At 41.8% G+C, this 16,245-nt stretch overlaps 2 protein-coding genes across 2 annotated transcripts in view; one reads left to right on the forward strand and one right to left on the reverse strand.

The window, feature by feature from the left end:
- Positions 1-4,839, forward strand: part of itga11b (integrin, alpha 11b) — a 62,914-nt gene extending 58,075 nt beyond the window's left edge. Inside the window, exons 29-30 of the mRNA XM_049575154.1 lie at positions 1,616-1,729; positions 1,965-4,839. Of these exons, the coding sequence (XP_049431111.1) occupies positions 1,616-1,729; positions 1,965-2,045 (195 nt within the window). The 3' untranslated portion in view covers positions 2,046-4,839. The remainder of the gene's footprint in view (positions 1-1,615; positions 1,730-1,964) is intronic.
- Positions 4,840-7,738: 2,899 nt separating this feature from the next.
- On the reverse strand, positions 7,739-16,245 carry fem1b (fem-1 homolog b). The gene is made up of 2 exons (XM_049574587.1): positions 15,739-16,245; positions 7,739-13,362 (listed from the first exon to the last, which is right to left on the reverse strand). Exons 1-2 carry the CDS (start codon positions 15,984-15,986, stop codon positions 11,727-11,729), a joined length of 1,884 nt encoding a protein of 627 aa, XP_049430544.1. The 5' UTR covers positions 15,987-16,245; the 3' UTR covers positions 7,739-11,726.

The raw sequence follows: 16,245 nt of genomic DNA on the forward strand, positions 1-16,245 counted from the left end.
ACTTACAACCTGTTGTGTTCTTGTTGTTTTGTGCATACGTAATGATGATAAAGTGGTAAACAATGACTCCAACACAAACAATAATCAGCTGCATTAAGGTCAAGGTACCTTTATTAGGGTCAGGGCAGCTAAGCTGCCAGGACACTATTGTAATCCTAGGTATTCTTCTTCTTCTTCTTCTTCTTCTTCTTCAGTCTCATGCCAGATATCCTCAGCTGTAAACTCAAGCCAATAGTCCTGATGGTGGCGCTACAGCAAGCGTCTAAAGTTCAAAACTTTGAAAATTCATAACAAATCAACCATACCTGCTACAACTTCACAACTTTCATCAAACTGTAGCCCCAATACTGAAGAAACTTTTGTACATTTAAACTTATTGCAAATTATGAAGTTCACCACTGTTTTTTTTTCAAAAACTGTAAAACTTCTTAAACCTATCTCCTCCTACAATTTTTGCTCAATTGACACCAAACTTGCTACAGAGCATCTTCAGACTGTCCTACAAAAACTATGTTTCTCAGATTTTTGATTTATCAAAAATTGAGCCTACAGTGCATCAAAATGTTTGACTGTAAACGGTACTGTAAACATATACATGCAAATTCTTGCTAAATAAATATTCGATGTTCATGAAACAAAATGACAAAATTCTAGAGTCATGGTAGATGATGTGTGGCAAATTTCAGAGTTTTATCTCAAAAAATGAATTTTTGAATTTTGTTCTAATGTGAACAATTGGAGTCAATGTAAAAATTTTAAACATCAGTTTTTAACTTATGGAGCAAATCAATCATTGTTACAAACAAATGACCAACATCTCCATGCTGTCTAGATGCAATATGTGTATTTTCAGATTTTTGTTTCGATAACTGAATTTTTCACAGTCGTTTGAAATCTGCTTTTCCATGCATGGACGGCTGCTAAACCTGCACGTCTGGCTTAGTCAATTTGTGAAGCTACACATGAACTATCACTGACTAATTAGCTCAGTGAGATAGAAATTGATTCTTAGTCTCAGAGGTTGTGAGTTCAAGCCTCAGCTGATGCAAAAGGCAGATTGTGTTGCTAAATTCCTAAATGTTTTCCAATTCTTCTGCTTGTTGCTCAGAATTGCCTAAAAATGCCTGGACCCGACCCATCGCTGCGCAGCAGCTATAATTTATAAAGCACCTTTCATTCAATCATGGAGACCAAATATAAGACTTAAGCACCTGAAGTTTAATTCAAGCTAAAATGATTTGTCTTATGACTGTTACAGGGACAAGGGCCATAGTGGCAAAATGCTGACTCCCCATAGATTTCAGTTTATACTACTTCAGTAAATGCATGATAAGAAAAGCACCTTAATATTTTTTCACTGTTAAAAGTTAAAAACTTCCACTGGTCTGATGCAACATGACATGATGTCTAATATAGATTGAGATCATAAATTATGGATAGAAACAAGATGTTTGAATAATAAGGTGGGTTTCACCTCCTGATGTTTGTTTTATTTATTTATTTATTTCCTCCCAATCAGATAATTTATTCCAACATATTGAAAGCTCAGAAGGTCAGAGGAGAATAAATTAAATCCAGTCTGTGGTGGATGATGTGAATGTTTTTCTGTGTGCAGATAATCCTGGAGTTGAGGAAGGACGAGGATTACACCGTCCCCGTCTGGATTATACTGGGGAGCTCACTGGGAGGCCTGCTGCTACTGGCCCTACTGGTCCTGGCCCTGTGGAAGGTACACACACACACACACACACACACACACACACACACACACACAATAATGGAGTTATGGGGACATACGACTTGATAAGTGTTTGACTGTACCTTGTGAGGACACCTCTGACTTGTGAGGACAGTATCTATGTCCTCACAAGTCAGAGGTGTCCTCACAAGGTTGGTGTGAATACCAGTGAAATGTCAAGTGTGCAGATTGATTTCAAACCATGAATGTGTCTGTTCCTGCTCAGCTCGGCTTCTTCAACAGACGGAGGAGACAGGAAGAGGAGGAGCAGCCTGTAGCCAATGGGAAGGCAGCAGAGGAGCTATAATGTGTAGGCGACAACGATGCTGTGTTCGGTTGGTCCTTGTCAACTTGTGAAGACTTATGATACGGATTCTGTTTGTTGTTAACAGAATCACTACATGGAGCCTCTTCCAGACAGTAAGACAGAGAACATGTAAATTTTACCATTAACTGTGGTCTAACATGTAATTTCTGGTGGTGAGCTCTGGTTTTATGAGTTGTCGAGGATCACCTGAATGCATTACGAGCCTCCACCTGTCACTCAGGGACCCTGATGCCCCAATCAGCCAATCAGCCAATCAGCCACGCCCCGGAACATATAACCAGGGCTGCGTCCAGTCCTGACGAAACGTAGCAAATGTTTATTTAAACAGAAATGGTGGTGTGTAGGACAACCTGTTGGGTCACACAAGCATTGCAACTATGGCAGCTGAGACGACGGCTTATTCTTTACTATATAATACTTCTTCATAGCATTTTTTCTGAGCGCCAGCGTCCTTTTCAATTGTTCCCAATGAGGAGAAAGCATATGGTGGCATGCAGAGAAAGAGTGCCGCGCCCAGCATCTTTCTCAGGGCGCTCTGGGTTTTTGTTCGGCCACTCTGAGTGCTTCTAGTCGAAAATCTCTAAACCTTTCAGAAAGGCGCTGGTGTTGTCCTGCACTGTCGCTCCTTTAGCTGCTGTCTATCCCGAGCTGTATGATGTGTCAGTCAGAAACTATCCCAACAAAAGCAGGAAAGCATGTGTGGGGGGGGGGGGGGGGGGCAGATCGGCCAGACACTGAATGTTGCAGATGAGTGTTGTAAGACTTTAGTTGAAGCCATTGATCACACGTCACTGCTGACTGTTAAACACGTCATTCAGTCTGGAAACCCTAGATGGGTGCACGCTGTTTTCAGACTGAACATGCCCCGTATTCCACTTAATCAATAGGGTCTGTGAACAGCTTGTAGCACTTTGCCTCCTGTCAGATGCTAAACAAAATATGTCCACTCCTCTAGTTTACTATAAACTCATTTATGAATCAGTAAGTCAGACGACCAGCTTCAGCTCCGGTCAGCAAACAAGCAAACTGCTCACTGGCACCTACCACAAGACAAGAAGCATACAGTATTGTCATGATAATATCAGCAGAGCATGGGTACAGTCACACATGAGTGAGAGCTGGCGAGTGACGATCACCTGCTGAGTGATATTCGTGCTAAATGTGGGCAGTGATGGTTGTATTTGTTAGCTTGTGTGCTAATAAATACAGAGAAATATTATGTTTTTGGTACATTTTCCCATTTCTTACATTTCACGCCTGCCTCCCGACTTCGTGTCAGCCAGGCAGCATCGCTCATGTTGGGCGGTTTGTATTTTTCATGGTCAATATCATACAATATTTGCTGGTTAGACACGGCAACAATCAATGACTCCTTTGTCTTGGCTCACTTGGAGAACTACAGCCAATGACAGTCAAGCCACACATACTTCTTTGCTATTAGATGAAGCTGCAAATTCACCAAAGTTTAGTGCATTTGCTTTGCCACTGGAAGCAGTTGTTTCATTTGCCCCTTTGCTCACACTGAATGGAAGTAAATAAGAGACGAATATTTGCCAGTGTTAAGTTTGCTCATGTGTGACCGTGCTTTAATGGTGAGAAGTTTCAGGTTTTAATGGACGCACTGCATTAATATGACTGAATGTTACTGGTCAGCTGGTAGCCACACAGCTGATGAAACGAGCCACTGATGAAGCATGAATGAAGCAGCTGATGCCAGTCAGCTGAGGCAGACGTCAGCACTCTGAACTAACAAGTCTGAAATAAATTCCCAGTTTACTTGATTATGTACGATACTTATTTTGATCTATAGAAAGGTAGAGAGAAAGACACGACAGCTTCAGTTACTGCGCGATTTTATTCATATTTCACATGTATTTTCGTTCAGTCTCCAAAAATTAAAACTCACCAAACTTTTTATCTTTAAAAAGAAGTATTAATGTGCAGCGTAGCACTGTGTAAATGACTGATGTTTTGTACAGCATTGATTGTCCATTCTCCAAAATAACCATAGATGCCAGTTAGCTTAAAGCTAACCCCGGTGCTTTTATTGTATTTTGATAAATGTACCCAAAAGTTAAAATCATGTGCTGGATTGAAAAACTGTGAGCAGGTCAAAGTTGAACAAAGACCTTTTCAACTTCCTTGTAAGTACTTTCACGTGGAACAACCAGAGAAACCCGTCCGACCACACGTGTCACACAATGTCTTATGATGATGTCAAAATATTTGAAGATATGCTGAGTGTTCAAATCTCCACGATGAAGCTGGTGAGTTACACTGAGGGGAGGAGTGATGAAACAAACCATAAAATTAAAACCCGCCAGGCTGTAAAAATAAAATTCTTTTCAGTTTACTTTATCTACAGACAAAAAATGAAATCAAACCAGCTGATTATATTTAAAAGCGAGAGCCTATGAATAAAAGAAAGAGATGAGACAACACAAGACTACCTAACATGGCTGATTTTACCTTATTCTTTTTTATACTAATGGAAACTGTAAATGCATCTTATGAACACACCTTGTATATTAAATCCCAATTTATATCTGATGCACTTTTGTTGTATAAAGTCAAACTTGAACTGTTTTTGTAAATAAACACGTGTATGAATTATTAATAAGGATTGTGGCATTAAGTTTGATATGAAGCTGTTGTTTCAGCAGTTTGTACTGATGTGCGATGCCGCTCCGCCCGTGGACGAACTCCGTCCACGCATGTTTGATATGTTTCACTATTTGTGTTAATATTTGAATAAAGACATGTACAAGTTGTGTCTTACGTTGTGCTTCATATACAAACATATTCTCACAGGGAACTTGTCCTCCATCAGCCTGTCTCGTTTACTTTGAGTTTAATTTTTTGCCTAATTAATTCGAGGACACAGAGAAGAGCAGATTTTGTCACTTAAAGATGTGAGCTGAGTGTGTGAGTGGAGAGATACGGAGCCCGCATAGTAAAGAGCACAGTCTGATTATAATTAGAATTAAATCAAAATCAACTTGAGCTTGAGAGACTCAAGTTAACGAAGTGAATAAAAAACACTTAGACATAAATCTGCCCAGAAAGTTGAAGATGTCCTTTTTAGAGGAACATTTAATCAACACTAAACTCTCCTTGAGATAAATTGTTTCCACACAGCAGTGATACAGATATTTTTCTAACTTAAGAATCAACTGTTGAAGAATGCGTTCATCCTTAGAGAGAAACACAACAGTGATTGAGCTTTTAAAAGCCCTGAACAATTTCACAGGTGTTTTCCATCTCATGTGGCTGATTAGATCTCTGCTCAGGTGGAAGGTATTTGAAGCAAAGCTGGGAATCACGAGGTGATCAAACTGGAAGTCGTTTTATTTGGTCAGGTTTTCTATTTCTGTATTTATCAGCTTTTGCTGGGTATTCATATTTACAAGTTCTTTTTTTCTGCCTCTGATGTGAGCTCGGCCTTTTTGATTGTCTTGGAGTTAGAGTTAGGTATTTTCCAACCTGCGGCATGTACTACGAACCAAATTTGGAGTTAGCGATGTAACTGCAGGGTTTTCAGTACTAAGAAGCTGGTTCTGTTTTTACTGGGGTAAATATAGAAGTATAGAATCACAGCCTGTTGACACCCTGACATCTGACCAATCAGATCACTGAGGAAAAAAGTATCCATGGACAAAGGTCTCAGGTAAAAACACAGGAGCCTATATGTTGTTACAGGTCAGTAGAATCATTTCATTGTTTCAGGGTTCTATTTCCACTGGTTTTAATACAGAGCTTCTAACAAACACAGAGATTGCTTACACACTAAACACATGACTTTAGCAGGATTTTAACTTCTGCAAAGTTTATTTTAGTCCGCAGTGACAGTGTTGATATTTTATACTCTGACTCATCACTGCAGCTCAAGATAACACGAGACACCTGTGTGATGAGAACATTACAGTCAGACAGACCTCATCAATCATTAGCTACTTTTCCACTCTTTCCTTCAGCAGCAGAAACAGTCTGGTGTTACTTTAAAGTGTTTATGTGACATATTCAGAGTTTGATCATCATCCAACTAAACAGCAAAAACTGTACTAATGTCACATACAGCTCAGAGATACCTGCACGTAATTTGAGTCTCGGCCGACAGAAAATTGTTGGATAGTATTTTCAATGTTTCTACATCTTCCATTATGAAATTACAGAACATCGTTTACATCCCATGGCAGTGGCATTTTACTGTCTCACAGTCGCAGACACTGCAGCCTCCTTCATTCATTGTTCTAATGATGTTGCTAGCAACTAACACTTCGCCTCTTTCACATGAACACGCTCGTGGCTGGACAGGAAAACCTAGATTTGACTGAACTAGTTGATAACCAGTTTTGTAGTACCTGTTATCCAGACGGCCAATGTTAGGGTTAGTAAAGCCAGATAACGAAAAGATATCCAATGTGAGTTGAACTGGCTTCATAGTACAGATCTCTGGACTCTGTTTTACCATGTTTTTTCTTTCTCAATTATTAATGGGAACAGCAACTTTTGAAACTTGGCCAGTAGCTATTGAGAGAGAGCTGCAGCCGACAGCGACGAAACAGGGTACTGTCGATGCATGTCCACTAAAAGTGCTTGTTTTCTACACTGGAAGGATTACGTTGTTATTCTAAAGGTCTGACAACATTATGGGAAGGATCCATACAAGACAGACCTTTTTGTTTAACCAAAAACAGTCCAGAAATTGCTGTAGTCTAGGCCACCAGACCCCATTTAAATAAAGACTAATTTTATTCTCTTTTAAATCACACTTTATTCAAAATTGACAGAAACAAAATAAAACTCACAAGAGCCATCTTGATGCATTTCCCCACTGTTCGAACAATCACCAACTTTGGTTCAGTTGAAATAAACACTTAATTCACACAGCTGGCTCTAAACATGCTGTTTGAATGAGCCGTCCGGACTGACATGACATTGTGATGTCACAACTTCACTGTATAGACCGTCTGAAACATGGAGCACAAACCCTGAATGGGTTGCTTTGTATTTTCTGTTGGATTGTGAAGTGTGTGTGAATGACATCAGCTGACAGAAGGAAAATGTGGAGCCCAGTTGCTGCCTAGCAACATAGTAATAAAAGTACTTAAAGTAATAAAAGATGTTCCAAATGGTATTTTAGGTGTTTGTCAAAAATAAGATGAGCAATAATCTTCTGCAGGAAAAACCAATAGGCTGTTAGCTATGATTAGTATTAGCATTATTTACCAGTATTTTTTAGCTGCCATTTAAAGGTGCCATATTGTCAAAAGTCAGATTTCCATTAGGGCTGCACAATGAATCACAATGAATCACAATTTTGGCTTCCCACAATTAAATGAGCGAGATCGACTGCGATACTGACGTTTAAAATGGATGCTCCACCATTACTAAAATTAATAAAAGATGTTCCAAATGGTATTTTAGGCGCTTGTCAAAATAAAGAGCTGATTCTGTAACAAACAACAATTTTCTGCAGGAAAAACCAATAGATACTTATCACTGAGAGGCTTATGAGTATTTTTAATATTAGCATTATTTACTGGTATTTCTGAGCTGCCATTTAAAGGTCCCATATTTTAAAAAGTCAGACTTCTATTAGGGCTGCACAATGAACTGAATATTAATCACAATCACGAAAACGTGGGTAGATAAACAACAGGACAACAATGTCGAATGCAAACAGAAGACTTTTAATTTGACAGCATTCATTCTGCACGAAGTCCACCATAGCTGACATCTTTCAAAGTTCCCCCTTCCACACGTGGAGAATCTTTGGCTTCACTTCAGCCACAGTTTAAAAACTCAACAATGTTTCCAGCTCCATCAGGACGTGAACGCGCCCCTGCAGTGTTAAATAAAAACTCTGAGTTAAAAATAAAATTAGCATTCTGAATGGCACACACTCATCTCTTCAAAGCCTTAAAACCTCCAGGCAGAAATCCCCTCTGATCTCCTGTAAAGCCCCGATCACATGGTTCATAAAAACACTGAGCTCTGCTGGACAGTTACTGTGAGAGGGACAGATGCTGCGTTTGCAAGTTAACGGAAAAGTCTGACATGCAAGACTTTGTTTGTTTCAGTGTTGCATTCACATGCAACATCAAACCCTGACAAAAATACTAAACCAACATGGGCATCGTTTGCCTTGCAACTTTTCCTACACATGATTAGACAATCAGAACACCAGCAACACCAGCTGCTGAGAAACAACCCCAACAGTTAATTCTGCATCTACAGGAAACAGTTTAAATGTACGTTAGAAAGTTTAGAGAGTCACACAGTCATGCTGAGTGGTCCTGATGTGTTGTGTGGATGTTTTCCAGACTTTCCCTGCACGTCGATGGAAATGAATCCTCTCACTAAGTCACTGCAGCAGCTTGTTCCACTGATGAACTCACCCTCTGTGGTCGAGCTGCTGCTGTGAAAACCTCAAAAACTAATCGACATGTTCCCTCTGTGGATGTGACTGACTGAGAGCAGAGGTGCACCGCTGTGTTCTGGAGAGAAACAGAAAACTATCCGTGCACCTCCAGTGATCAGAGCGTCTGTTTGGTGCACAGCTAATGAACCTGCCATGAAGCAGCACCTTTCCTCCCCGCAGGTTTCCACAGGTACACGCAGGAAAGATCAAGCAAACAGCTTTGATTCTTTTAAAGTGCACTGCTCCAGGTTTTAAGCGCGATCGGCCGGGTGTTTTAAAGGGCTTTGTAAAGATTAATCAGCCCTCAGACGAGTTTCTAATCCTTCAAAGTCGACCCTGACAAGTGTGGAGTTAACGAGGCTTCTTCACAGAGCAGCAGTCTGCTCACTTTTTCTGTCTCTACAATCACTGAGCACTGAGTCTCTGCGTCCAAACTGTCCGACACACACACAGGAATAATCCCCAACATGTCTCGTAGATTTTCAAAACATGCTTTACATTTTGTTGTTTGGCAGAAAGAATTTTTGGATCAGCATCGCCTGAACACCATCTCACAGAAACAAAAAATGCACCGACTGAATATTCAAATGAGTCCACGTTACTGTCTGTTCTTGTGCTTCTCATGTGTAAAGGGCTGTATAGCAACACTTTGTGCTGCACTGACGAGACTCCTCTAACCATCTGGATGAAACAATACTTTGTGTGCTGCAACATAAAAAAGATTTTGAACATGTTTCTCAGTTTGCATGCAGCTGGAAATGATATCGTTTTTTGTGCATGTCTAGTTGAAAATCTCAACTTTAGAGAAAGGCCCTGGTGTCTCAAGCACCCTGCCTGGCTTTACGGACACTCGACCTAACTCTAGTTTTGTTTCACATCGTACAAATGTCTCATTTCCAGCTGCCGTATTTGTTTGCGTCAGGAAACAGTTGCGAAATTTGTTAAAAATCTTTTTTTATTATGCTGCAAATAAAATGTGTATTTCTTTCTGAGCTTTACAAAGTTAAGCAATTAGAAATATTTTGAAAAATCAGATGGTTAGCTCTGGAGATACATGAGGCACAAACAGCAGGAACACCACGGCAAAAATGGAGAGAGGATATGACATTAAAAAAGTCCATGTCCAACATAAACTGAAACAGATTCATGCTGAACCTAAAGAAATCCAAAGGGGACATGTGGACATGGCAGCAGCAGCAGCATGATGTGCCAACAAATTAATAAATAATCAATGTAAAGTCTCAAGTTCTTAATGCTCCAAAAGACCAATTCACAGGAATTATGGAACGTCTAATTTTCACCTTCTGCACCAGCAAATCAAAGTTCTGTGAACAGAACTGATATCTGAACATTTAAATATCTCATGTTTTGTCCCTAAGTCAAAATGACCAAGACAGCGAAGGTGACATCAAGCTTGAGTTGACTTTTTATTTAAAAAAATTAAAAGAAATTTATGTGGGGGTTTCTTCCCTCCTGGAAAACATTCACTGTTTCTGCACCTGCGTCCTCTGATACAGTTTTAAAAATAAAAGCTCATGTAACAGGATCTATAAGGTTTGAATCAAGATGGCACCATGTTCAGGGAATATTTGGTTTGTATTGTTAACCACTTCTTAACCAAGAAGTACACTACATGACCAAAAGTATGTGGACACCCTGACGTAACACACTATAACAGCCTCCAAAACCGTGTGTCTCCAAGAAATCCAGAGTGAGCATTCAAATCAATTGGCAGACAAGATGTTGGCATTTCTGCAAAATCACAACGGTGTGGTTAACGTGTAGTTATGTTTAGGCACAGACACCACTTGATTAATGTTAGGAAAAGATCATGTCTGGGCTTGGGAAAAAAGGTTTTGGAGGCACAATCACAGCTGGAGAAGCTGTCAATATCATGGTAAAACACACACACTTTTCAATTATCCCCGGTGGAAAACTACCTCAATACTACCTCAATTCAGAAATGCTGATATGATACAAATGTGGTCTGCAGAAACGTACAACGCCAACATTTTCTTTTAGCAGCTGAGCTGGACGATGCATTTTTCAATCTTCTAATCGATTTAAGTTTAAGACCTCTACGAAGAGATTTCCTCAAACCATGAGGGAACAGCTGTGCGCTGTTGTGGTGCAACAGAAAAGGGACAAAACCAAATTGATTTCTTACAGCTGGAAGAACATAATTGTCTAATACAGGTTCCCAACTGCTAAATAAATAAAATCGAAATAAATAAATAAAGTCACAAGATGACTAACAGTATGTCAAAACACTCTAAATTATATGTCTTTCTGACAATTCTCTAATAATGACCTCTCTGGTGAAATAATAGATAGTTTTTACAATGTTGGGCCTTTAAAAATGATTAAAATCAAACAGTTTAAGAGGAAAAGTGTCACTTTATATAAGTCAAAAAGGGACCAGTGGTCTGTTTATCATCTTGTGCTGTAGCTTTAAGATTTCCCTTCATTAGAGCTGACACACAGAAGCATGTGGACGGGGGTGTCCGTATACTTTTGGCCATACAGTGCAGTTTTAGTGAAACAGGCCAAGACAAAAACGATTTTCACAAATAACAGGTTACCAGCAAACCATTTATTAAAACATTATGAACTAAAAGCCTGATTGTTAGTAGATATTCTGCCCAGCAGTCAGATCATGTGACTTCATTCTGTCTCGTCACCGGCTCATCGCTGTTGTTCCAGTAAAAACTGAACCCACTGAAAACTAATTCATCATAAAACATAATCATGTGTGACGCCTCATCTGTGGGGTGAATGCATGTAAAGCAGGCGAAGTCGGTCGTCTCTACACACACTTGTTCATTCATTCGGTCTCTGATCATCTCCCCATCACACTCGCTCATTCACACAGACTGCAGAATCACAGTAACATGGTTTACATGGCGGCTCCCCGGCATGGAGATAAGGCAAAACAAGAAGCAGCGCGGTGATGTGCCTGCTGTCCTCTCTCTGCTCTCGCAGCACAAACATGCTTCCTCTGATGTCTCGCGATGAACAGACAGACAGACAGACAGACAGACAGACTGCCATCTATGGCTGCTGGTACTTTGCAATTAATACTTAAAATAAAAAAAAAAAGCAACCCACTTTTTTTTTTTTATAAAAATGCTCAAAAATGTTTAGTACTGAACCATCACCCTCAGCACTGTTTGGATTTATTAGAAAATTATAAGAAATTCTTTAAAAAGAACAAAGTCTGTCCTCTCAGGTCCGTCTCAGTGGAACTCTACAAACTCCTCCAGCGTTTTGGGGATCTGGTTGCGGTAGGTGATCTGGTGCTGCCGGACGGCGCGCGCCGCCAGGCACTTGAGGCTCATCTTCATCTGCGTCTTCAGCAGGATCTCCGACACGCCGGTGGTGCTCTTGTCCAGTGGAGTCTTCTTCTGCTTGTTGGTCATGTCCGTGTGGGCGCCGGCCTCCACCAGGTTGATGATGATGGCGTGCAGTGTGAGAAAGTCGCTGATGGGCCTGTTGTACTGGACAATGACGTGCAGCGGGGTGTTGCCCTCGTTGTCGACGGCGTTGACCTGCGCGCCGCAGTCCAACAGTAGCTTGGTGACCTGGGCGCTGGGGAAGCTGCAGACATCGTTGGTGTGGAAGTCGTCCACCGGCGTGCTGGAGCTGATGGCCAGGTGGAGCAGAGAGGCGCCATCACGGGACCGCGGGTCCAGCTGGATCAGGTCGTAGATGTGCTTGTTGATGCGAGCACGCTCCTCGTCGCTGCAGGTGGTCTTGGTTGAGATGCAGGCCAGGTAAAGAAAAGTAAAAACATTTGACTCGTAATTGTCCATGGCTTGCGGCAGCTCGGATTCGACCGCCGACTCCACTCGAGCCATGCTTCGCTGGATCTCCAACACGCTGCAGCTCAACACCTGCTCAACTGCAGTGGCCAACACCTGCTCCTTCAGGTGAACCATCTGAGAGAACACCTGGGCGAAGCGCAGCAGGTCCTTGTGCGTGTTCCGGTTGCCTTTCTGCCGCAGACGGAGCGCATGAAGCCACAATTTGATGCACTGTTCAAACTCCATGTTATCAGCATAGACGGCGCCGCGATAGATGATCGGGTGTGACACATCAATATTGTCCGAGCCCAGGACACGCTCCCGGATCATCAGCCCCTCCATGTGCAGAGCGTCCCGGTCCACCCGGATGGCCTCCAGGTCTCTAAGCGTCCGGGACTCAGTACGCCCCCCGTAAGCCTCAATGGCTGGCAGCAGCTCCTTGGTGATGATGTTCTCTGGGTCGCGGTAGCGCTCCATCATGGCCATGTGCAGGTAGTGGTACGTCCTCTGGATGTCATAGTTCTCCCGGTCGTTGGCGAATGAGGCGCCTAGTAGCTCCAGGGCCTCGATGCGGCTGTGTGGGTCACAGTCAGCGTGCGCCAGCAGCAGCTCCACCACATCTGCCTTGCAGCTCTCTGCAGCGACTTTCAGCGGCGTCATGCCGTGTCCGTTCACCACCATGCCTGCCTTACAGCGCACCAGCTCTTTGACAATCTCTAGATGTCCCGCCTCTGCTGCAAAGTGCAAGGCAGTGGCCCCGCAGTGGGCCTTGGCGTTGGGGTCCGCCCCCTGCTCCAGCAGGAACTTCACAACGTCCGTGTGGCCTTTATAGGCGGCGATCATCAGACAGGTGTTGTTGTACTTGTTAGTGATCCTAATGTCGGCGTTGTGTTCCACCAGGTAGCGGACAATGTCCAGTCGCCCGTCGAAACAGGCGGCCCGCAGGGGCGTGGAGTTGGTGATGGTCGTGTGGTTAACGTTGGCATGGTGACTCAACAGAAGGCGCACCACCTCAAAGTGCCCCGCTCCAGCTGCACACCACAGCGCCGTGGCCCCGTCGATGACGTAGCTGCAGGACAGACAGAAGACACTCAGCTGTTACCAGTTTCACCTTAAATATTCAGGGTCTGGTTGTCAGGTGCAGAGGGCCCTGAGCTCAGTCACAAACCTATTCTGTTTTGACCTCGACACATTAACTACTTTAAAAAAATCCATTTAATCTTTAACGCTGGATAAAAAAACAAGTATTATCTTTATTATCACAGAGCTTCCTGCAGGTCGACGCTGCTGAGCTCACAACTCAAACGCACAAAACTGTATCACAAGCTGACGTCTGATTAGGAAGAACTTGAATATACTATACGAACAGAGTTTTGGATCAGTTCACAACAACTGAAAGTAGAAGATAAACACAAAGACATTTCACATTTCACTGGGGAACCACCCAAATAACTTTTAAATTTGAAAAAAAAAAGAAAAAAGAAAAAGCTGTGTCATCACTACACCAGTCACATCAAGATTTACTTGGAAAACTGTGTCAAGACGTCTGCTGTGACATCACTGCGTGGGTGTGGTCATCTGGACAAACAGGCTGAAACTTTCAGCAGAGCAAGAGCAGGTTTCTGTGGTGGGGCTGAGATTACCAAGTTTCAGTGCTGACAGCTGAAACTTTAAGGAATATAAATGTTTCCTCAGAAATCAAATGAGTGTGTTTATGATGACTTATCAAGGCAATTAAGCTAATGTAAGTTATAGGGTTGCAACAGTATGACATTGTCACTGTACGATAACCGTTTCAGAACATGTCACGGTTTCATGGTATGGCAGAATTTATTATTATTATCAGTCAGAATGACCCTTAAAAGAATAGAATGGTAGGGTTACTGTTGGTTGAACAAAGATTTTATTACTGCAGTTCAAACTAAAAACCATTTTGTTAAAGGAAGTATGTGTAAAAAGACTTCCCTTAGAAAATAACTAAAATAAAGAGGAGATTCAACATCAACATCTGCTTATCCCTCCATAGTAAATGTACATGGTATGATAGCCGTGAACTTTTCTGCCGTGGTATATATCTTGAAACTGGTACACTGCTTCAACCCTAGCTATCTTACTTCAGTGAAAGACAGAAACTTTGATTGGTGTATGATTGTATTTTTCTGTTTAATAAGGAAAATGGGCTAAAACAGTGTTCTCAAACTAGTGAGTGCGACACACTTTACGGCCCCACTGATGTTTGTTGTCAGTATGACATCTAACAATAATCACCATTTTCTTTGGGACTAGTCAAATGATTACAGCAAACAATTCGATGTCCTTTCTACTCATTTTGTTTCTGTGGTTTTCTGACGAACACTTTTTGCATTTCACAGAAGAAACCAGAAGGTCTCAAATTTAAAATGTTGCTGAAAAACAAGAAATTAAGATTTTACTGAGGCACTGTTTGATCAAATTTGGTCAGTACCAAAGAAGTAGAAATTACTGGTATTCAGCCCTAATCTGTACTTTTGAGGATGCCTATTGATCAGTGTCACTCTTTTGAGAAACAATGTCCCTGTTAGTCTGGATGATCCGAAGAACATACTGTCAGCAGCGTCTGGAAGAAAGTGGTTTTTTACTGAAACCTGTTCACAGTGAGCTCTGTGGATGAAGATCATTTTGAGTACTTGAGAACAATTTTGAGGCTCTTGTACTCTGAGTGTTTCCATTTTGCTATTTCATAGTGCTACTTGAAGACAAATACAATATTTTGTACTCCACTACACATTCACATTCACTTGGTACCTTCAGTTACTTTGCATATTCAGACTATAATATTACATCCTAATTTAACTGCGGACTATATTCTGTATTACCAGGTTAAATTAAGATGTAACTGATCCCTTGATGACACTCAAAAACTACAAGACAGTATAATGAGTAAAAAAAACTAATCAAGTGCACACATTAATGCATCAATCAATAATTATAACTCAGCTATATATATATATATAATATATTTTGATGCAGCTAGTTTTCTTTAGACAATTTACTCAAGTTTTTAATCTTAAAAAGTATCCCCACCATCTTGTCCCAACACAACAGACAAATAAATAAAACAAATAAAACAAAATAAAAATAGAAACCTAAGTGAGTGATGGGTACACAAGGGGACATTTTAAGAAACAGAGTAAACAGGATATGTGTAACATTACAGATAATGGAGAATACTGAGGAGAGAAAAAGTAACATAGAAACTGTAGTCACACAACACACACTATACCTGATAGCTGATGTCACTACCTGTGTACTTGAATACAGGGAGTATTTCTACACTATATTAACATTACTTTTACTTAAGTAGAAGATTTGAGTATCTCTTCCCCACTGTAGGTGTGAAAACAACAGGTGAAGTTAACCTTTAACTCTGCCAGTGTAGACAAAAGGTGAACATGGCAGCTCTTACCCGTCAAACCGAACCGTGCCAGTCTGTTCGGTGTCCACTCGGTAATGGTCCACGAGCAACCGGACCACTTTGTCGTGTCCGTTCCGCGCTGCGATGATCAGAGGAGTGGACCTCTGCCCGGCGACCTGGGTCACATAGCTCAGCAGATACCGGGTCTCTGCCTCGGAGTGGTTGTGCAGCAGCGCGGCCAGGGTCAAGACTCGGCCCTCGCTGGCTGCCTTGTACACGTAGCTGGCCAGAGACTCCATCTGAGCCCGACAGGTAGCCAGGACCCCCGCTTTCTTCTTCGCAACAGGCGCCCGCAATGTCCACTCGTCCAAAGCGAGCCGCCTCCCATTAAAATGTCGAAACCAGCCCAAGTGCACACATGAAAAATGTATCTTCTCCGTTATGGCCACAAGGGAGACGTTACGGATCCCGACTGGTGGAGTTGTACCAGGTAAGTGTCCGATACTGAGCGTCCAGCTCCCGGGCTTCTGTTTCCGAGTATCAGGCGTCAGCTGAGTG

Source organism: Epinephelus fuscoguttatus, linkage group LG4 (genome assembly GCF_011397635.1).
Source record: "Epinephelus fuscoguttatus linkage group LG4, E.fuscoguttatus.final_Chr_v1".
Taxonomy (NCBI): Eukaryota; Metazoa; Chordata; class Actinopteri; order Perciformes; family Serranidae; genus Epinephelus; species Epinephelus fuscoguttatus.

What these genes read in the sequence shown, in the direction of transcription:
- fem1b (XM_049574587.1), bottom strand. Translation starts at nt 15,986, where the DNA reads ATGGAGTCTCTGGCCAGCTACGTGTACAAGGCAGCCAGCGAGGGCCGA. An exon ending in GGCACGGTTCGGTTTGACGG is followed by an intron (nt 13,363 to 15,738) that starts GTAAGAGCTGCC and finishes TCTGTCCTGCAG; the next exon opens with CTACGTCATCGACGGGGCCA.